The 22,853-nt window shown below is 40.2% G+C and overlaps 1 protein-coding gene and 1 gene segment (V, D, J or C); both read right to left on the reverse strand.

Moving 5' to 3' along the window:
- Positions 1 to 5,608: 5,608 nt before the first annotated feature.
- LOC102265299 (T cell receptor gamma constant 2-like) lies at positions 5,609 to 14,023 on the reverse strand. The segment is given in 5 exon segments: positions 5,609 to 6,210; positions 8,546 to 8,593; positions 8,883 to 8,930; positions 9,245 to 9,304; positions 13,879 to 14,023. Coding segments are annotated over 5 exon segments (444 nt in total).
- On the reverse strand, positions 14,020 to 18,141 carry LOC138987526 (T-cell receptor gamma alternate reading frame protein-like). Its single transcript, XM_070368780.1, has 2 exons — positions 18,098 to 18,141; positions 14,020 to 14,208 (listed from the first exon to the last, which is right to left on the reverse strand). The coding sequence occupies exons 1-2, from the start codon at positions 18,122 to 18,124 to the stop codon at positions 14,020 to 14,022; spliced, it is 216 nt and encodes a 71-aa protein (XP_070224881.1). The 5' UTR covers positions 18,125 to 18,141.
- Positions 18,142 to 22,853: the final 4,712 nt, after the last annotated feature.

Here is a 22,853-nt window from a genome sequence, read left to right on the forward strand (position 1 = left end):
TTGCAGAATGGAATTTTTTTTCATGTCTCAGATCTCTGTATTTCTTCTTTATGACCTTACATTTCTCTTGTGTTCTTTTAACTCATGCACATGTGTTCTGTGTACAAATTTTAAAAGTAACAAATGAAATGATATCTCTCTCTTGGACATATCTTCTGAAATAGTCTTGAGTCCCCTTAGTTTGAACCTACTCTATGAAATCTTTTGCCATCCTTTTCCCTCGTGTTTAACTATTATATTGTGAGATTTTTTTTTCAAATAAAAATGTATTCAACTTAATGCTTCATGAGAAGCCAGCATGCCTATTAGATTTTTCCATTATTCATTGTTTTATTCAAGAAATACCCAATTGTGTATAGTGGTAGTGATGCTGGTTTGGGTAAAAACTGGCCGTTTGTGTGGATTTAATCAATTCTATCCGAGCTTGGTCTAAGAATGTGCCACAGGACAGATATGCCTCTGGAGGCTCCCTGGGAGCCCGGGGCCTCACCAGGGAGAGCTTCTTGCATGGAGACAAGGGGAGGGGAAGTGCCAGGGTCTGGCCTTGAACTAAAACCTCAGGAATTCCCTGGTGTCATCACAATGAGAACGTCCTGTGTCAGGAGTGAATCTGCATCTACAGCATGACCACTGATGGGGCCTGAGCTGGACATCAGAGTGTGACTTCAACCTGAGAAGGGACTCCACCCCTGAAGCACTGGCAGCATCAGTTAAAGGCGGCCAGTCCTCCTAGGAGGGCAAGGCATCCCACATGTTGGCTCTTGGAGCAGAGACCAAGAGGAACAAACGATGTGACTTGAATATGCCCTGAGGTCAGACTCTCAGAGTTGAAGCTGTGACCTCAGCAGTGGAGCCCTGCTTCCCTCTGGGACTGGATAGATGGAGTCCGGGTCCTGGACCCCCACCCTGGACCTGCTGGATGGGGAAGGGGAGGGGAGGGGGACATCTGCTACTCACACTGACTTTGCTGAGCAGCCCTCTGCTCATTCACACATAACACTGTCATTTGACTTACTGTCCTCTAGTAAGCCTTGCTCAGGTTGACTCTGAAGTCATTTTGTCCCTTTAGGGGGACTTAGAAAGAAAGAAAGAAAGTGAAGTCTCTCACTTGTGTCCAGCTCTTTGCAACCCCATGGTCTGTAGCCCACCAGGCTTCTCGGAACTTAGGTGACTCCATATACGACACTTAATTGCACAGGTGCCTCCTTACTACTGTCTTTGAGGAACAAAGCAGATTGCTGTTGCCCACACCTGTGGTCTGTCCATGTCACTGGTTTCAGGGATGGGATTTTGTGTCACCCTATCTACACTGGGAAAATGAGACCAAGAAGAAGCAGCCTCAGTAAGTCACAGATCATGGAAGAGCCCAGGTGGCTGGTGAGACATCAGGGATGATCTTAGTGCTGCAAGGAGTCCTTTCTGCTCCTTCCTCCAGAACAGGGTCCTGAGTGTGGATGGACACACTGTTGTGGATGATGTTCAGCATCTGGACACCTTGGGGGTAAGATTCCCAGCTCACATAGGATGTATGCGATGGTTTAGTCACTAAGTCGTGTCCAACTCTTTTGCAACCCCATGGACTGTAGCCTGCCAGGCTCTTCTGTCCATGGGATTCTCTAGGCAAGAACACTGGAGTGGGTTGCCATATCTTTCTCCAGGGGATCTTCTCGACCCAGTGATCAAATCCAGGTCTCCTACACTGCAGGTGGATTCTTAAATGGACATAGTGGAGGAAATGCATACAGAAATAATGGGGAACCTGAGCCACAGCCTGCAGTTTGTTTGCTAACAATCACATGCCTGTGTAGAGAACTCTTTTCTTCCATTAACTGTGACCTTTGAAAGTGAGCAAAGCTGGTTGTGGTTTAACTGTTCTCATTTCTTTGTGACACCCCAGCTAGCTGTTGCACAGTCCCAACTGGTAAAGTCTGTTTGCCTTTAAACATTTTCCACAAATCAACCAAAATGTGGTTTTGAGCAAATGAGCAAAGAAGCCTGAGGAAATGATACCCCATCACCCACACCAGCGCCCTCCTGCTGCCACTGCCACCCCCAATGCCCTCCCCTTTCTGCACCTCTCAGGCCAGGGCAGCCCAGGGCAGCTGGGGCAGGAAGTTGCTGAGAGTTGGAAATCACAAGAGACGCTGCCCAGCAGGGCCCTGGCAAGGAAATCAGCTACACAAAATTTTCAGAGATATGTAGGTTTAGCCTCTTTTTAAAATGTTATTGCTTCCATTTTTAAAATTTAATTTTTAGTTCATATTAGAGTATAGTCAGGAGAAGGCAATGGCAACCTAATCCAGTACTCTTGCCTGGAAAATCCCATGGATGGAGGAGCCTGTTAGGCTGCCGTCCATGGGGCCACTAAGAGTCAGACACGACTGAGCGACTTCACTTTCCCTTTTCACTTTCATGCATTGGAGAAGGAGATGGCAACCCACTCCAGTGTTCATGCCTGGAGAATCCCAGGGACGGCGGAGCCTGGTGGGTTGCCATCTATGGGGTCGCACAGAGTTGGACACGATTGAAGTGACTTAGGAGCAGCAGCAGCAGCAAAGTATAGTCAGGAGAAGGAAATGGCAACCCACTCCAGTACTCTTGCCTGGAAAACTCCATGGATGGGGGAGCCTGGTAAGCTACAGTCCATGGGGTTGCAAAGAGTCAGACACAACTGAGCGACTTCCCTTTCTTTCTTTCTATAGTTCCTTTTGGAGAAGGAAATGGCAACCTAACCCAGTGTTCTTGCCTGGAGAATCCCAAGGACAGAGGGCCCTGGTGGGGCTGCATTCTATGGGGTTGCAAAGAGTCAGACACGACTAGGCAACTAACACACACACAGCATATAGTCAATTTACAGTGTTGTGTTAGTTTCAGGTGTACAGCAAAGTAAGTCGGTTATATTAATACATATATTCATTCTTTTTCAAATCCTTTTCTCATGTAGGTTATCATAGAAAATTGAAGAGAGTTTCCTGTGCTACACAGTAGGTCCTTGTTGATCATCTATTTAATATATAGTAGTTTGTATGTGTTAAAGCTAAACTCCTAACTTACCCTCCCCCCATCTTTCTTTCCTCTTTGATAGCTATAGATTTGTTTTCTAAGTCTGTGAGTCTGTTTCTTTTTTTAATATAAGTTCATTTGTATCATTATTTTACTTTCCACATATAAGTGATACCATAGGATATTTGTGTTTCTCTGTCTGATTTACCTCACTTAGTATGATAATCTCTAAATCCATCCATGTTGTAATAGAACTACCATATGATCCTGGATCGGGAAGATCCCCTGGAGAAGAAAATGGCAAAGCACTCCAGGATTCTTCCCTGGAAAATCCCATGGACAGAGGAACATGTTGGGCGATGGTCCATGGGGTCACAAAGAGTTGGACATGACTGAGCAACCGAGCATGCCACACATGATCCAACAATCCCACTCATGAGCATATATCTGGAGAAAACCATATTTGAGGAAACATATGTACCCCAAAGTTCATTGCAGCAGTATGTACAATAGCCAAAGCAAGTTTCCCTTCTTGGCTTCTGTTGTTATTCTTGTTTAGTCACTAAGTTGTGTCTGACTTATATCGACCCTATGGACTGTAGCCCAACCGGCTCCTCTGTCCATTGGCAGGTGGATTCTTTACTGCTAGAGCTTCCCTGGTGGCTCAGATGGTACAGAATCTGCTTGCAATGCAGGAGATGCAGTTTCCATCCCTAAGTCAGGAAGATCCTCTGGAGAAAGAAATGGCAACTCACACTAGTATTCTTGTCTGGGAAATCCCATGGACAGAGGAGCCTGGCAATCCACAGTCCATGGAGTCAAAAAGAGTCAGACGTGACTGAGCAACTAATCTATCTATCTTCTTTACTGCTGAATGACCTGGGAACTCCTTGACTTCTTTACTTACTACATTATTTGTTTCCAGTAAAGAAATATTTCCATATCTTTAAGATGAGAGTGACTTATTTTGTTTAAAGAGGTCTGATCAAATTAGTGGGAAGCAAGGAGTGGAGCCAACAATCTAAACTGGATTTCCTCTATCTTCTTTCTATTTGGTTGGTCTTTTTTGCTTTCAAATGAGGAACTTCTGTTTAGTGTTCTAAGAACTTGTTTCACAAACACTGAAGCTGATTATAAACAAAGAAACAAACAAAAAGCCTCCTTGGTTTTAAATGAGACAGTGTTTTATTCTAATACCTTAAAATTTTTCCTTTAAAAGGATTCATTAGAGAAAATAGAAAATATACACTCACTTATTTTTTCTCCCTTTTATCATGAATTGAACTTCTTGTTTCATGTCTCTGTTTATAGAAATACACAGAAATACATATTAGGAGTGTTCTGATTGTTAGTATTATTACTTAATAGAAAAAAATGGTTGAAAGACATGAACAAATAGTTCACCTTAAAAGAAGTTCTAAGTCTACACACACAGAATAAGGCAGAATTTCCACCATGTTGACAATCAAGAGGGCAGCTATGGTGATACCAGATTATATACACGAGGAGAAGACAGATGCACCCATATGTCCTTAAGAAAATCCTCAATGAATCCCTAGAGAAAGCCTTTAGTAAGGAAGCAGTGCGTTTTCTGTTCTGCTGTGTTTGTTTGTTTTTTTTCCCCAATAGAAATTGAGTCAATGGAAAGCTACATGATACTAGGTAACAAAATATGGGCTCTGAGTTCAGAAAAACTTGAATGACTCTTACTTATAAAATAATGACCATGAACAGACAAATTAACCTCTCCAACCTATAAACTGTGGACTCTAACTGTTCCTTCCTTCAAGGATTCTTAGATGATTAACGGGATTCCTGACGAACAGTAGAAACTGAGTCCCTATTCCATCTGCATCTAATCTCTTTGTGGGGAAGTAAGTTTTGAAATGAATATCAGTGCATTTTTGTACATGTGAAATCTATGATTTCTGCAGTAGAGCTACCTCCAGTAGATGCTGTTATTGAGAACTTGCATGGATTAAGCATCATTAACTTTTTTATTCATTTACCCTTTGGGGTCACAAAGAGTTGGACATGACTGAGCGACTAAGCACAGCACAGCATGAGATTACTAGTTTCAATCCCATTTACAGGTAAACTGAGCACAGGCACTGTGACTTCATTACACAGATGAGGAAATGATGGCACAGAGAGTGCAGATCACTGCCTGAGGTCACACGGATGCTAATACAGATCCAGGGTTCAATCCCAGACCCTTGGGAGTCATGGTCTGTGTGCTTCACCCTCCACTGAATGACCTTCTGGTGCTGGAGCAGTTCCCATGGGGTTAATGTGAGGCTCAGGATTCAGTGCTTGTGAGACACTGGTACAATCTGAGCACACTCGGTACAAGGCATGATGGGTGTCACACTGTCACCATCAGAACGTCCCAAAATGATGAGTCTGAATCTGGTGACTTTGAAAGAGAAGGACCCTGGGCACCTTCATTTGCCCCAGTGCCCCAAAGAAAGCACCATAGCCACCATTTCAGGGAAAGACTTAGACATGTGGTATTGACCATTATTACAACCATGCAGAATTTGATAGCTCAGTTGTCATGATGTTTCTTACCTTGGTTAGATTTCATGAAATTAAAGTACACACAAATGTGTGGACTTTTTATTTATTTTTTTACCTATTGTGCCTATTATGAAAAAGAAAGTACAGAGTTCAAGTAGCAAAGCTGGCTGCCCCAGGATGTGTAACAGGGAGGGTCAAGACCATGGTCTTGGGGAAGATGCTGATGGAGGAGATGGGGAGCTGCCCACTTAGTGCACCCTGGAGGCACGAGGACTTGGGGTGGAAGGAGCTGATGCGGTTGGGGACAGTGGTGGGAGAGGCTCCGCTGGACCCGCCCTGGGCCTTGCTCCCTGAGTAATAACAGAATTCCTTGTTTCAGGGTAGAACTGTCTGTTTGCCCAGTGTTTGAAAAATTGTTACACAATAATGACATAATAGGGGAAAAAACACGTATACACTGAGATAACCCAAATCCAAAAAGCAAGCAGAGAATTTCAGTATCAACAGATGATTAAGGAAAGCTGACTCCTTCGGGGACGCTCTATCACAAGTTCTTCCCGTCACAGCAGATGCCTGTTCTCCGAAACACACAGGAGGTGATGATGATACAGTAGACCACACTCTTGAGGAGGAGAAGGAGGTAGGTGTAATAGGCAGAGGTGTTCATGAGCTGCAGCTGCAGGGTATCTAGGAGAAATCATTTGATTAGTTACCTGCTCTTTTGAAAGGTCAATACACAGTAGTGGGAGGAGGTCATAATTATTTCTGCTGACCTACTGTGAAGTGTTACCCCTGCACCACCAAACGCCAAAGAAAACAAGTACAAGCACCATGAGCACCACCACTGCCAGGACAATTCAGAATCCAGTTGGCAATTCAAGTCAATCAACAACCTCAGCTAAATTCACTAGACTCTTCCAAAATATTAAAAAAAAAAAAAAAAGTGTGTTTTTAAAGAATGAGTCCAAAAGGAAAAATATTTGTGATAAATAGCATTTAGCATTTTTTGCCCCGCTCCCGCATCGCTGAGTAATAATAACAGGTTATATTCATTAACGACTAATCAAACACTTATTTTGAGAGCTTTGCATGTAAAATTCTACTCTTATCTAAGCTTTAAGATAACCTATGAAATTATTGTGCTTCCCTAGTGGCTCAGATGGTAAAGAATCCACCTGCAATGCAGGAAACCTGGGTTCAATCCCTGGGTTGGGAAGATCCCCTGGAGGAGGGCATGGCAACCCACTCCAGTATTCTTGCCTGGAGAATCCCAATGGAGAGAGGAACGTGGTGCACTACAGTCCATGAGTCACAAAGAGTTTAAACATGACGAGTGACTAAGCAAAGCAGAGCATGAGATTATTAGTTTCAATCACATTTTACAAGTAAACTGAGCACAGAGCAAAATAATTGGCCTGAGGTCACACATTTAGAAAGTACCAGAAACCACATTTCAATCCCAGCAACATGACTTTGAAAAACACATTCTTAGCTTCTGTGTAATCCTGCAACTGCGTGTGCAATTGACACACCAGACATCAAAGTTAAGCATAAATATCAAGTTGAATTGCTGATTTGGAAGGATCTGAGCCATTATATGTTGTGAATAAATGAGGTTCCTAAGAAGGATACAAGTCATGGAAATCTGTTTGTGATACAGTGTAGTGGGCAGAAGGTTTTGGTAAAGAGGATATTTTATTAAATGGAAGAAGGTCTTTAGTCCAAAATTCCTGAAACATCAGGAGCTCATGCTTCACTTGCCTGTCTGTCTTGAATGTCTAACATCATGGCTGTGATGTTATAGGATAATTGCGCTTATGTGTCCTTGAAGTTTTGCAAGAAATATATGCTGTCAAAAAACAATTAACAGCACTAATGATGGGCCTGACTTGGCTACCCAATTAATCTCAAGACTGAGTTTCTTCCTATGGAAATTTCCCTTTCCCACACTTCATCTTCATAGAGTCAGAACTCCAGAATCAGTAGCATTTGGTATGGAAAGGATCTCAGGAGGTGACCTGCTTATAACTAACTCCCCTCAGTCAGGTCAGGTATTAGCTGAATTCTGGGCCCCCTGATACTTGAAATGGAGGAGGGATCAGCAGGGCTAGAGCCAGAGATTCTAAATGCACTTGGAACCTTCATGTAGGGAGAAGGGGCCACCAACTAGTATTGATTCTGTGCCAGCTAAATGGATACCCTGTTGGAGACACTCCACATATGTGATCTTATATCTCCAATAACTGAGTTCAGTCTATTATTGTTTCCAACTGGCATATGAGGGCAGTATTGCTCAGAAATGTAACTAATTTACCCATTTTTCATGAAGCTAATAATAAAAGTATTGGGGACTGTGATGTTCAGAAGCCCATGCACTTAACCCCCTGCCCATGGGTTCATCCTGTCTCAGGACCTTGGCTTTGGGAGTCTTGCTCTATGTCTACCTCTTAGAGGAGAATAGAGAACTGAGTAAGTTGTGTGAACCATTGTTTCAGATGGACTAAGTTGAATCCCCAGATCTAGCTGTGTGACTTTGTACAAAGGACTGAACTAATTTTGGCACATTGCCCTGATTGCAAAATGTTGCAAAAATATTGTACCACCTCATAGGAGTGGTTATAAGGAGCAAACAGAGTATATGTGAAAGATATAGCAATACACTTTGTGTATATCAAGCTCTCAGTGTCAGTTCATGTATTATATGCAAACAAGGGCTAAAACTCAAATGTCTAGAAGGAACTTGACATCGCATTTCTCTAGTCACTACAAACAAAAGCTACGCAACTAAGTGAAGCCCACTGTTGAAGTAATTCAGAACCTATCACTACATCCTCAAAACTCCAAAACCAACATTTACTGTGCTAAGATGACTCTTAGGAAATGATGGAATTACTTAAAATATGATACCATCCATTCTACAATATCCAGACTTCTGGCTTTCTATCTTAAACCAAAGAAGTACAAAAGTTAAGTTTATTTAGAGGGGAAAAGTGCTGTAACATGACACAAAGGCAAAACTTACTGCTTTCATCTTTCAAACACACTTTTGTAGAATTATTATCAGCAGTGACTTCTAGAAGAAAGGAGAGCAAGTATTAATTGTATTGTCAATTGTTCATATCTATTATTAGACAGTGGCACATATGTGATTAAGTATATGTGTGTTAATATATATGTATATATAAGGTAAAATTTGCTAGCACAAATAGGAGAGATACTCTGATTAAATGTATGAACTCCACAATTCTAGGAATAATTGCTTTTTCCTACCATTAAGCAGGGAAGTTCAAGAGGTAATTTGATCAGGAGGGAAAAAATGCTATAGGATTTTGTAAAGGCAAACAAAGTCAAAAACTTACCACTTTCATCTTTCAGACAAGCTTTTTTAGAACCAGTACCGGTAACTTCTAGAAACAATGGAAGCAAGTATTAATTGGTTGTCCTTGCCCAGTATTTTACAATGTGTGTACATATGTATGTAAAATGTGTGTATCTGTGTATATATAAATATATATATTTATATATAGTGAGACAGTGAGATAGTCAGTGAGATACAGTGAGACAGAAGAGATATCATTAAAACTACGACAATGAGCCCCACAATTTCAGATAATTGTTGGTCTTTTGTACTTTTAGCCAGAGAAGTTCAAAAGATAAATAGATTAGAAAGGAAATAAAAGACTAAAGCATGACATAAAGGCAATCATCTACAAAAACTTACTGCTTTCATGGTTTAAACAGTCACTGGGAGACTCAGTGGTAGGGACAATTGAGCTGACAACTACAAGAAATGAAAAAAGTATTAGTCAATTATTTGTGCCCATTATTTGACATTGTGTGTGTTTATACATGTGTTATTGTATAATACATATATATGTATATATATAGATAATCTGCTGAGAGAGACAGTTATTAAAAATATGAGCCCTACAGTTCCAAAACTAGTTGGTCTGATTCCATGTAATTCATAGATTTCATTTGCATATAGTTTTCTACACATGGAAATGTTGAAGTTCGTGAAGGCTACATTTTACCATAACTGGAGGGTAATACCCAATGGCATCCTATTTTCCTTCTGTATTCATAGCTCCTAGCACTGTGCTTACCACAAAGTAGGTGTTGGAGAAATACTTATTGCAAAGACAAGTAATCAGGAAAAGTGGCTGCTCCATAACTTCAGCACCCACTGCCAAGATGAAGAATTGCTACCAAATCAAAGTCATTCAAAGCTAGAGTCCTCAAGGGAATCCCACGTTTGAAGGAGTTAGGCTAAGGCATATTTCCCATCAAGCAAAAGAAAGCGCTGAAGCTTTCCAAAGCACACACATCCTTGGTATCCTTGGCTCATGGACATGATTTTTCTGTAGTTGTGGAGCTTATGGGCGTAACGAAAGCAATGTTAACAAGGTTAATAGCTGAGTGACTGTAACTGGGCTAGGCACTCGCTTAACTCTTCACGCGCATTATCTTCTTTAATCCCCCAGTGACACTGGAGTGATTTGTGTTTTGGAGGATTCCATGTTACAAAGGAGGAAATAAGAATTAGAGGGTAACTGGCGGAGAGTCGTATCAGTGATACCAGTGGTGGCAGAGACACCATTCAAAGGATGGTTGTTGGGGATTAAATGAGACAGAGCAAGTGGAGAGTACTCTAAAAATAAGCCTTAGAAAGAGAAATTAACCTATGCAAAGACAACAGAATTCCACCACTGTGGACATTAAAAACATTTTCTCTTCTAGAGATCTTAATTATTCTTAACAATGACCTTTTTATTACAGGAGCTCAGCATTTCTTTCCAGGGGTAAAAAAAAATAGATCAAATCACATTTTTAGTTATCTGGCTTGATAAAACTTGAAGTGAGAATTTTATTCATGGGTAATGTCAAAGGAAAATACAACCATATTAGTACAAAATTTTTTTAAAAGATCATGGACTGTTGGATGGAGGAAAACAGTCACAGAAGTTGTTTGGTTTATTGCTTTTTTCCTGGATGGGTTCATGTCCACATGAATACAGTCTGCTATATTTTTTATGCCCTCAATGAGATATTTTTTTCCCTATAATCTAAAACTTGGATTTGAGGTATGAATGCTTTGGAGTAAATCCCAAGAATGAAAATACAAGTAGAGTCATATTTTGATGTTAAAGTATCCTCAAGAACTGACTTTAATAAGTCCCTTTCTTTCCTTATAATAATTTTATTCACTAAAAGGTAAATAGGGGCTTCCCTGGTGGCTCAGTGGTAAAGAATCTGCCTGCCAATGCAGGAAGCATGGGTTTGATCCCTGATCTGAGAGGATCCCACATACCATAGAGCAACTAAGCCCATGCACCACAGCTATTGAGCCTGCACTCAAGAGCCTGGGAGCTGCAACTACGGAGCCCGTGTGCCACAACCACTGAAGCCCACAAGCCCCAGAGCCCGTGCTCTGCAACAAGAGAAACCACTGCAGTGAGAAGCCCACGCACTGCAACTAGAGAAAAGCCCGTGCAGCAATGAAGACCCAGTGCAGCAAAATAGCAATGAAGACCTAGTGCAGCAAAATATAAAATAAATAAATTTTTAAAATTGTTAGAAGATAAACAAATTTCTTACTACCATGCATTGATTGAGGTAGAAACAATAATAAAGAAACAAACTTTTGTAATAAACTTTATGTGTTTATGATAAGTTTAATTTCTCAGTAAAGGCTGGTTGAAAACTAGGACCAGATTAATTTTATTTCTCTTCAAAATCATTTCATCAGTCTGTACTTCCATGTTATATTCTTAGCTTTTATCAAAAACAAAAAGCTTCTAAGAAACAGCATTAGAAATCTGCGGTAGAACGACATTAGCAGAAATGCCCTCATTAGTTTTACTGCCGTTAGAACCACTTGCAAAGCATTTGTTTCAGAAGTTGTGTCAGGTAAAACACATTATGAACTGGGGCTTCTCTCCAATATGGTCATTGTCACAGTGACTCATTTTTTCCTGACTACAAGAAAAATTAAAACCTAGTAGGACAATCAGAGCTGTGGTTACATTAGACGGCACTCAGCAAATTTGCTTCCTCTCTATTTATAAAGAGTAGAAATAACAATTTAGGGCTGTTTTTGTATTCTTATTTTTAATTAGTTTTAGGAAAGGATACAAATAGATTTGATGAATATGAGAATAAATACATCTATGTCATGCTTTGGAACGTTTTCTCTGGTGCTATTCTATTTGCTCTTCATCGCAGTCCCAGGACAAAGCTAAGGCAAGTGTTCAAACCTAATTTGATCAGTGGACAAACTAAGGATCAGGGAAGAGATAGGCTTGCTTCAGAAATCTGGACTGGTGCCCAGTAAAAGTCTACGTACATTTGACTAAGCACGTGGTTCCCACTGCTTAAAAAGGGCTTTCTAACCACAGGAAAGGCACAGCAATGATTCCTAATTAGGGACACTCTGGGGCATTTGGTCTGCTAGGTGAATACTGAGGACTTTCAGTCCGGAGTCCTGTGAGTTACAGGATCACTGCCAGGGCCAACGCACTTCCAGCCCTCTGCCCAGCATCTGCATCACAGGGTCTCCTTTGGTACACCTTGCCCAAATCACAAGTAACCCTGAGTGATTAAGAGACAAGTGGTGTTGGAGAAGAATCTTGAGAGTCCCTTGGACTGCAAGGAGATCCAACCAGTCCATTCTGAAGGAGATCAGCCCTGGGATTTCTTTGGAAGGAATGATGCTGAAGCTGAAACTCCAGTACTTTGGCCACCTCATGCGAAGAGTTGACTCATTGGAAAAGACTCTGATGCTGAGAGGGATTGGGGGCAGGAGGAGAAGGGGATGACAGAGGATGAGATGGCTGGATGGCATCACTGACTCAATGGACATGAGTCTGGGTGAACTCCGGGAGTTGGTGATGGACAGGGAGGCCTGGCGTGCTGCAATTCATGGGGTCGCAAAGAGTCGGACACAACTGAGCAACTGATCTGATCTGATCTGATCTGATATTCTCTTGACTGTAGTACATCCTTCTGGGAGAGTAATTCACCTGAGTGTGTTCATCCACATTCCCTCTAGGCCTGGCATATGCTAGGGCTACAATGAGAGTTTGTGAGAAGCATTTTCCAATGGCAAGAAATGCATTCTTTATGTAGAATGAGAGTAAGTCTGTATACTTTAGCCTCACCCCATCTCTAATTACAAAATTTTAGCTTATCTTACGGTGATATGTAAAATACAAATTTCAAAAACCTAAAAACATAATAAAACCCCAGGAGTCTAATTATTCTACATTTTGTTGAACAGCAATCTGCCTCCATCATACAAATACCATTTTATCATTTAATAACTCATTGTTGTGGAATTGTACCTTGCATAAAGCAGGATTAAAGTGACACTGACTTTATTTGCTGGGTAGAACATTCCTAAAAGATGCATACATGTTCTCATTTCCTGATCAGCCAAGGTCATCCACAGTGGAGATTTGTTATGTGCTAAGTTGGAGAAGGCAATGGCACCCCATCCAGTACTCTTGCCTGGAAAATCCCATGGGCGGAGGAGCCTGGTGGGCTGCAGTCCATGGGGTCGTTAAGAGTCAGACACGACTGAGCGACTTCACTTTCACTTTTCACTTTCATGCATTGGAGAAGGAAATGGCAACCCACTCCAGTGTTCTTGCCTGGAGAATCCCAGGGAAGGGGGAGCCTGGTGGGCTGCCTTCTATGGGGTCGCATAGAGTCGGACACGACTGAAGCAACTTAGCAGCAGCAGCAGCAAGTTGCTAGATATTTTCACAGATGTTGTTTCCTTAAATCCATACAACAACTTTAAGAAACATTACTATGATCTTAATATTTTGGAAGATGAAACCAAATCTGAAAAGGTTAAGTAAAATTTTTTTCATATTTATGTATCAAAGCCTGCTGCTGCTGCTGCTGCTGCTGCTAAGTCGCTTCAGTCGTGTCCGACTCTGTGCGACCCCATAGACGGCCTCCTAGCAGACTCCCCCGTCCCTGGGATTCTCCAGGCAAGAATACTGGAGTGGGTTGCCATTTCCTTCTCCAATGCATGAAAGAGAAAAGTGAAAGTGAAGTCACTCAGTCGTGTCCAACTCTTAGCAACCTCATGTACTGCAGCCCACCAGGCTCCTCCATCCATGGGATTTTCCAGGCAAGAGTACTGGAGTGGGGTGCCATTGCCTTCTCTGGTATCAAAGCCTATCCCACTTTAATTCTATGGGGGAGATAGCAGAACATTTATGCTATCATTAAATAAAACATCATTTTATAAAGACATTTGTTTGTTTTTCATTAATGCTTAACAGAAAAAGTGGGGTATTTTATTTGAAAAAACAGGGTTCTGTTTTATGTTTATTCACATACCTTCATTTATTGAAGGAAAAAGAATCTCTTGATTAATTCCGCCTATATTTCTCTCGTGTTGGACGACACAGATATGTTCTTTTTCCATGGAGTTTTCAGTCACGGTCAGCCAGCTGAGCTTCATGTATGTGTCAGTGGTCTTCATGGTATTTCCCTGCTGGGATGGCAGAGCTTTGTTGCCATCCTTTTCTTTCCAATAAACCTTAATAATATCAGGGAAAAATTTCTCCAGAAGACAAAGGTAAGTTCCAGTCTTACTGTGGTTGATTTCAGCAATTGAAGGAAGAAAAATAGTGGGCTTGGGTGAAATGTCTGTAGCAAGGTTTCTATCTGTGGGGGGAAATATAATTAAAAAGAATCATTAGAGCAACACTAACATTTTGAGATTTGGAAAAACCTAGCAAGTAATAACGGAGAAGGCAATGGCACCCTACTCCAGTACTCTTGCCTGGAAAATCCCATGGACGGAAGAGCGTGGTAGGCTACAGTCCATGGGGTTGCTCAGAGTCAGACTCGACTGAAGTGACTTAGCAGCAGCAGCAGCAGCAAGTAATAAGGCTTCCCAGGTAGCCCAGTGGAAAAGAATCCACTGCAAATGCAGGAGACACAAGAGATGTGGATTCAGTTCCCGGGTTGGAAAGATCCCCTGGAGAAGGAAATGGCAACCCACTCCAGTGCTCTTGCCTGGAAAATTTCATGGACAGAAGGGCCTGGCAGGCTACAGTCCATGGGGTAGCAAAGAGTCGGACACAAGTGAATGACTGAGGGCAGCACAGCGAGTGGTAAAAGAAAGGCATCATTGAACCAGTGCTCACGGTGGCCTTTCATCCACAATAGATTGTCAGATGCGTATTATTGTTCTTATCTTTGATGGAAAGAAAAGTTCAAGACTTCATGTAACTTGCCCAAAGTCACAGCTGTTGAGTAGTAAAGCTAGATTATACCTTGACCTTCATTTTTCTCCATTTGTAAAGATGGCGTATGACTTTTAAATACCCCACGTAAACACTCCATATCAAGGCTTCCAAAATTCATGAATACATTTATTGTTTTGTCAGCTTATTTTTTTTGTTTGCTTGTTTTTTGACCATACTATGCAGCAGGCCGTATCTTAGTTCCTGCACCATGCTTTGAACCTGTGCCTCCTACAGTAGAAGTGCAAAGTCCCAACTGCTGGACTGCCAGGGAAATCCTGATTAAAAAAAAAAAATTCTCTTTTGCTCTATCATAGTGGAGCCTCTTTTGGAGTAGATGGGTGGGTTGTGGGAATGCGGATGGAGGAGGAGACCAGGTAACTCTGATGATTTCTCTATCTGTGAGAATCTTTGATGCCTTCTAAACTACTTTACTTTCCCATCTTATCTTGTACTTTAACTTATGCTCTCTTTCGCCAAATGACACATTCTTATGTTCTGAAACTCTGTGGAAACTCATTCATTTAACTGATTCTGGGATGCACCATATTTATTTTATTTCCCACAAAAATAAACACCCAGAGAAGTTTATCATTTTTAAAAAGTGATATGCAATTGCTTTTTAAAATGGAGTCAGTGTCCACGGGTATGTGACAATGTATGAAGTTAACTTTTCTCTCCAAATGTGGGTCCCATGCCCAATTCTTAAGTGCTGGAATCCTTTTTATTTTTAATTCTATATAACCTCTCAATTTTACATCTGAACCACTCCAGATTTTTTAGTAGAGCACTACATTATTTACAGTGCCTTGAATGTGGAAGCAAGATAGCTATATTTCTAAAACTTTTATTTAAAATGTACAATTAATCCCAAACTCCTAATTTGGGATTAACAGATAGCACAATACTATATATAAAATAGATAAAACAATAAGGACCTACTATATAGCACAGGGAACTACATCCAATATCTTGTAATAACCTTGTAATAATAGGAAAGAACGTGAAAAAGACTATACACACACAGATACACAAACACACACACATACACATATATGTATAAATGAATCATTCTGCTGTACACCTGAAACTCACACAATGTTGTAAATCAACTATACTTCCATTTTTTAAAAAAGTATTATTTTCAGAAGAGCTTCCGCGTGGCTCAGCGGTAAAGAATTCATCTGCAATGCAGCAGACGCAGGAAAAGTAGGTGTGATTCCTGGGTTGGGAAGATCCCCTGGAGGAGGAAGTGGCAACCCACTCCGGTATTATTGCCTGGAGCATCCCATGGACAGAGGAGCCTGGTGGACTACAGTTCATGGATCGCAAAGAGTCAGAAATAACTGAAGCAACTAAGCACACATTGTTTTCAGAAATGCTCTTACACTGAACTTACCAAGTAATGCATTTATCAGAATTTTGTCTCAATTCAGAAAGTGCACCAAATCACATTTTACTTTGGAATTTCGTCTAAGTTCAGGAATAACATACAACATTTTGACTCTCATTTGAACCTACCGTATAAGGCTGCTGAACTGCTTTGGAGCACCACTATTCGCTCTTTTCCACCTACTGAATAGAGTGTATATCCCAACCAGGAATCGAACCTGTGCCCCCAGCACTAGAAGGCGGAATCTTAACCACTGACCCACCAGGGAAGCCCCTCATTGGGAAATATCTTAAGAAAAGAAAAATTGGACTTCTCACATGAGAAGAAAAGAATTATTCAGAATTTCTGCCTGTGCAGCAAAGCTCCTGATTTTTCTACTAAATCAGTAAACAGACGGTGTTGATTTTTTACTCATGCTTTAAATATAGTTGGGTCTTAATGTGTTTATTTTAATGTTATGCATCTTCCTTTTAGAACAAGTAGTACTTTATTCATTATCATAGCAAGACACTGTGTATTTCTCCAACCATATACTATGCTGACATTTACGTGTTCTCTTTTTTTTCTTCTCACTTTTCCTTTATAAATTAGATAATTAGAACTATTTCATTTTTAAATAGCAGTTTCAAATTTATGATATTTCCCTCTATATTTGACTTCCCTTCTTGATCACTTTCTTTATAAATTAAAACTTTTTTCTGATAAATATGAGCATGAAGCCCAAACTTATTGACTATATATTTAAGAGCCAATAAATATTGTTGTTAGAAATGATACCAAGTAAGCTGAAGGATTAAGATTTAAACCACATAGAACAACAAGACATATTAAAAAAAATACATTTTAATCTAATTTTTCTTGCTAAGTAGACAAGAACCTGCTAAAGAGAGACAAATCCCCCCAATTCAATTTTGTGTGTGTGTGAGTGGACAGTAAGATAACTTTTCATTTGAGGAGTCAGAAGTACAGCTGCATTCTCTGAAGAATGTCAGTGCTGTCAACAGTTTTGCAAAAAACTCTCCCTCCTGGAGGCCATTTTCACTTTACATTTGAATAAACAACTATCCAGCACCTATGAGGTGTTAGCCAATGTGCTAAGTACTTTATTCACTTTATCTCATTCAATTCTCCTACTACCCCTGCTGAATATACACTGTTATCCTATCTTATGGATTAGGAGACTGAGGCCAGAGAATCACCCCCATGTTCACATAAGTAGTTAGTGGTGGGTCAGAAGCTCCAGGTCAGCCTGACTCAAAAGCCCATGTTTTTGAAAATACATCTTCAGCATCAGAAAAGGAAACTTGTCAACTCACAAAACTTAGCTGTAATGACAAACTTCAACCTTGGGCCAAACACTTTTACGACTATTACATATACTACATTATTGTTTAGTTGCTAAGTCATGCCCGACTCTTGCGACTCCATGGACAGTACCCTGCCAGGCTCCTCTGTCCACGGGATTTTCCAGGCAAGAATGCCACATGGGCCCTTTATTGAAGTCCACATGGATACAAAGCCAAATCCTATTACAATATTTGCACAGTGTTGTCTACACGCTCCTTTACTATCAGATCAGATCAGATCAGATCAGTCGCTCAGTCGTGTCCGACTCTTTGCGACCCCATGAATCACAGCACGCCAGGCCTCCTTGTCCATCACCAACTCCCAGAGTTCACTCAAACTCACGTCCATCAAGTCGGTAATGCCATCCAGCCATCTCATCCTCTGTTGTTCCCTTCTCCTCCTGCCCCCAATCCCTCCCAGCATCAGAGTCTTTTCCAACTTGTAAAATCTCTCCTAAATCTAATCCCCAACCACATACCCATTTTTTGTGGCTTTCATTCTCATTTAGTTGTTCCTCACTTTCCCTCTATTACCTTGGAAAAAAATTACATTCTCTAATACCTACCTGTGACAACAAGTTTTGTTCCAACATTGAAGTTTTTTTTGTAATTATTACACAGTGATTCAGGCTGTATCAAAAACTTTAGACTAATTTAGCTTCACCGATTCCTTCAAATTCTAGTGGAATTATGATGGCCTGGAATTCAAGACACCAGGATTCAGGTCCTAGTTCATTTTGCTCCTAACAAGTTCTGGGGCTGAGCAAATCAAATAAGCTAAACCCTTAGATACTTCATTTATTTGTAAAAGATGTTATTACTGTTAAGTCAATTGAACATCCTTATCACAGTTGCAGTGAGATCAAAACAAAACAAGAACTGAAGAGTGATTTGAATAAAAATAATATGGAGATAAGATACTATAAAAATTACTGTATTATCATTATTATTAGCATTTTTATTTCTGATAATTGTGTGGTCCAACATGACATTTTAATAACATGGGGCCAAATTTTGCATACCCTGATACGAGTTCAGTGTTTGGGGTTTGCAATTAGATTTGTAGCAACTAATGACTTGTTTGCTTTACTCTATGCTGTAATATGTCTAGACCTCTCAAAACTGTCATCACAGCTTTTCACATACCCAATTAATAGGCAATCATTTGTTTATTCTTATTTGTTGTATTTCCACGTTTAAGAAATCCAAAGAGAACATTGGCTGAAGCAATCAGTACATGGAACTTCTTCACTGGTGTTGTCCAAAATAAATGGCATTTTCCCCCCCATTAACAGCACATCTACTGGCATTCCAAGCTTTTACCTGAAATTTCAGCCTCAAACTGACTTCTACCTAACTCATGCCCAAAGTTCAACTTGCAACTCTGGGCACTGAACCTTAAGACAGAATGACTAAGAGAAATGGCCTGTTCCAAATGAAGATGCCCAGTCCTCAAATCCTCCTATTTTCTCCTTGGATCACTAAAACGTTGCCTGCCTTCCTGCTGAGGGTCACCATCTGTGGATGACATTAAATGTTGGAGGACATAGCATTGATGTACTGGAAGTATAAATGTATATGTTTAAAGACCATTTATTTCATTTTATAAAATGGATGTTGAAGGCAAAGTCCCCTTTTTATTTATTTATTTACTTCACTTTCCTCTTAAAGACTCCTGCATTGAAGTTCTCTTCTAATTTTGTGGATGGAAAAGCATATCATATTTTAAAATTTGGTGTGTTTATCAAATTTGGTGTGTTAACAGATAGTATGTATTCCACTACATTTTTTTCTGCTTTCTTATTTCTTTTTATTACTTGCTTCTTTTGTATTGAGATAGAACTGACACATATTCTGAATATTTAATAAATGCATATTCAATATGACTTACATGATCTTTTGGGCATAAAGAAAGGTCATCTCAGTGCCATCATTAAAAGCAAAAGCATTGTTTTCACACATGAGTAGCAATACAAAGTATGCGCTATGACAACACTGTAGTTAATTGAAGGATCCAGGTCAGACTACAGAGAGTAAATATTCAGGATATAAAAACATGACTTAATGTTTCTAACATCATGTAATGGTCTAGTCCACTTACTTCAGAATAAACAAGTCTCTGTGTGAGTGTGAAAGTCACTCAGTCATGTCTGACTCTTCGCGGCCCTATGGACTATGCAATCCATGGAATTCTCTAGGCCAGAATACTCAAGTGGGTAGCCTTTCCCTTCTCCAGGGGATCTTTCCAACCCAGGGATTGAACCCAGGTCTCTCGCATTGCAAGCAGATTCTTTACCAGCTGAGCCACAAGGGAATCCCTATTGGATCTCAAACTTTGCCAACAGTAATTAGTCATGTGACTTACAGCATTTAAGTGAACTTCTCTAAACCTCAGTTTCCTTATCTATGAAATGAGAATGAAAGGATTCCTGTTGAGGAAAAGATAAGGCATTGAAATACTTACCATGGTGCCTGACCCTCAGTAAATATAGCTAATATTGACTAATATTAAAATTCTCTTTAATGGGATGGTTTTGAGGCCGTTTCATCAGTCGTCCACCAAACAAAAGGTGTAGATTTTACAAGCAATAACTATTACATTGGGCTTCCCTGGTGGTTGAGTGTTAAAGAGTCTGCCTGCCAATGTAGGCAACATGAGTTCGATCCCTGAGTCAGGAAAATCCCCTGGAGAAAGAAATGGCAACCCATTCCAGTATTCTTGCCTGGGAAATCCCATGGACGAAAGAGTCTGGCAGGCTACAGTTCATGGGGTCACAAAGGAGCCGGACATGACTTAATGACTCAACAAAAACAACTATTTAATCAATTAAGAAAGGAAACAAGTTCATCAAGATGTCCTGCCTCTCTGCAGCCACATATCATAGAACATGGGTCCCCATTAAGCCAGAATTTCAAACACTTTCCCACTAGAATAGAAATGGTTTGTTTGAGTGTTATCCTTGTTCTATCTGTCATGTTCACACTTTTATCTCAAGCATCCAGCACAGAAACAATTCAATAAATATTTGCTGAGAGAATGAAAGAGCAAATGAGGATATGTAACCATGCACACCATTTTCAAGGACTTTGGAGCTGAAATGACTCAAGCTGACAAACTTGTCCATATCCAAGAAACTTACGGCTGATTCATGTTGAGGTTTGACAGAAAACAACAAAATTCTGTAAAACAATTATCCTTCAGTTAAAAAATTAATTAATTTAAAAAAGAGATGCAATAGCTCAAGTTTTAAAGACTATCAGCCTACCTCTGAGAAGCTAGAGTAATAAGAAGTGAGATTTATCAAAGTTCTATAGTCATTTACTATAGAATCTTTTTGCACTGCTATTAGGGATGAGGTGAAAATCTATATTTGTTTTGCAAGTTATTAGGAGATTGGAGCAGATTTATCTCAAACTCTAGAGAAGAGCTAATTAAAAGAAGAGTAACTCACTTAATATACCATCTTCAAGAAAAGGAACCTGAGCCAAAAACTTACACTAACATAATAAGGAACATGATAATGGTATAAGAATATTGAAATAGAAATGAAACAATAAAACTGAGTCCTTGGAATATTTTATTATCTAGCCTGATCCTATTCTGCATGTGTGTGTGTTTTCTAGAAGAAAAATTTCAACTGTTTACAAGCAGAAAAAATAAACCATTTCTAAAGTAGTTTAGTTTCCATATACAGAGACCAGTAGCTGAAAAATTGCTGTTTGTATTCTGAGACCAAGAATGTGGCAGTCAGATAAGGAGGAATCCTAAATTGCTTTTCTCTAAAAACCATCAGTCAGAAATTTCTTGGCTATCCAGGGGTTAGGATTTGGCACTTCACTACCATGGGCTTGGGTTCGATCTCTGATCAGGGATCTAAGATCCCACAAGCCCCCAAAATAAAATAAAATGAAAAGCATCTGTTAGTCTTTCATGACCAAGGTAAAAAATGGAAAAAAGTTACTTACCATGGGGAGCTATTATGAGCTTAGTTCCTTTTCCAAATATCTTCTTTCACTCTGAGCCATTACCCTGGTTGAAGCTCCTACAATAATCTCAGCCTTCACCTACCTTCATGACATGACTAGCAGTTGAAAACTTTGTACTGGCAATTTTATTCTCTGGGTTCTTTTGAAAGTCCTTGAACATAGGTTTTGTGGTATTTGATGTTTTATTAATTTTCCTCGGATAAATGGACCCAAATATCTGCTTTCCCCAGAGGAGAAATCATTGAAAACACTGATAATACATGAAAAGTGTAAAAGCAGGAAAAGAACACATCATTGGCACCAAACAGTTAACTACTGGCCTTTCTAAATTTCCAGGAATAGTATTCAAAGAATTAAGACTTTTTTTTTCCAGGTGTTCAGCTCTGTTGAAACAGCTCAGAGTTTACATCAAAGGAAAGACCCTTCTGTTCCCACAAACACCAGGGCTGCTCCGTTAGCAATTTAGGAATGTATTTCTGAAAAGAAAAAACTCTTCAGTAACTGAAAATGCAAATATGCCAACACAAGTGTACTTGAGAAATGTGAACAAAGGTCTCCATTGTTGAATAACGTAATTCTTTACCACAGCAATGCAAGATGAGAGAACATGTCCTATGACGACTTACTATTTTTCCTAGAATAAAGGAAGAAATTTGTAGAATTCTATCTGCTTTGAGATTAGATTCCTTAGTAAAACTAAAACTTGAAAACAATATCCATTTCTCTGATATGTTGAAAGAAGACTCTTAGAGGCTGTTCTGTAATCTCAAGCCACTCACCTTAGATCAGGAGAAAAAGAAATATCCAGAAGCAACTGAGTGCTTCTCTGAGCACAGATGAACTGTCCAGCTGCCAGAATCCATACAGGACAGGCCCTGAGATTCCCATGTCCATGGCAGATCCACCCAGTCCTGGCCTGAGGCCCATGAGCACTCAATGCCTCTGCCCTGAGGATGAAAGTAAGAGGAGATCATGGTGAGCAGCTGTCCACTCACAGCACCCAACACAATAGAAAAGGATGAGAGACCTGGATGAAAATCATATTTAGAAAGGAGTCTTTTTTTAAGGGCTTCCCTGGTAGATCACATGGTAAAGAATCTGCCTGTAATGCAGGAGACCTGGGTTCGATCCCTGGGTTGGGAAGATCTGGAGGAGGGAACAGCAACCCACTCCAGTATTCTTGCCTGGAGAATCCCCATGGAAAGAGGAGCCTGGCGGGCTACAGGACATGAGGTTGCAGAGTTGGACATGACTGAGTGACTAAGCGCATCTCATCTCTTTTTTTAAATTGAAAGTTCTGGGTTATTAGTACTTGGGGCTGACATATACTCTTTG

This window comes from Bos mutus, chromosome 4 (genome assembly GCF_027580195.1).
Source record: "Bos mutus isolate GX-2022 chromosome 4, NWIPB_WYAK_1.1, whole genome shotgun sequence".
NCBI classification, from domain to species: domain Eukaryota; kingdom Metazoa; phylum Chordata; class Mammalia; order Artiodactyla; family Bovidae; genus Bos; species Bos mutus.

Excerpts from the sequence above, each read along its gene's own strand:
- LOC138987526 (XM_070368780.1), bottom strand. The coding sequence starts at position 18,124 with ATGTTGGAACAAAACTTGTTGTCACAG. Across the intron at positions 14,209-18,097 it reads AACAAAACTTGTTGTCACAG|ATAGAAACCTTGCTACAGAC; the intron begins GTAGGTATTAGA and ends TTCCCCCCACAG.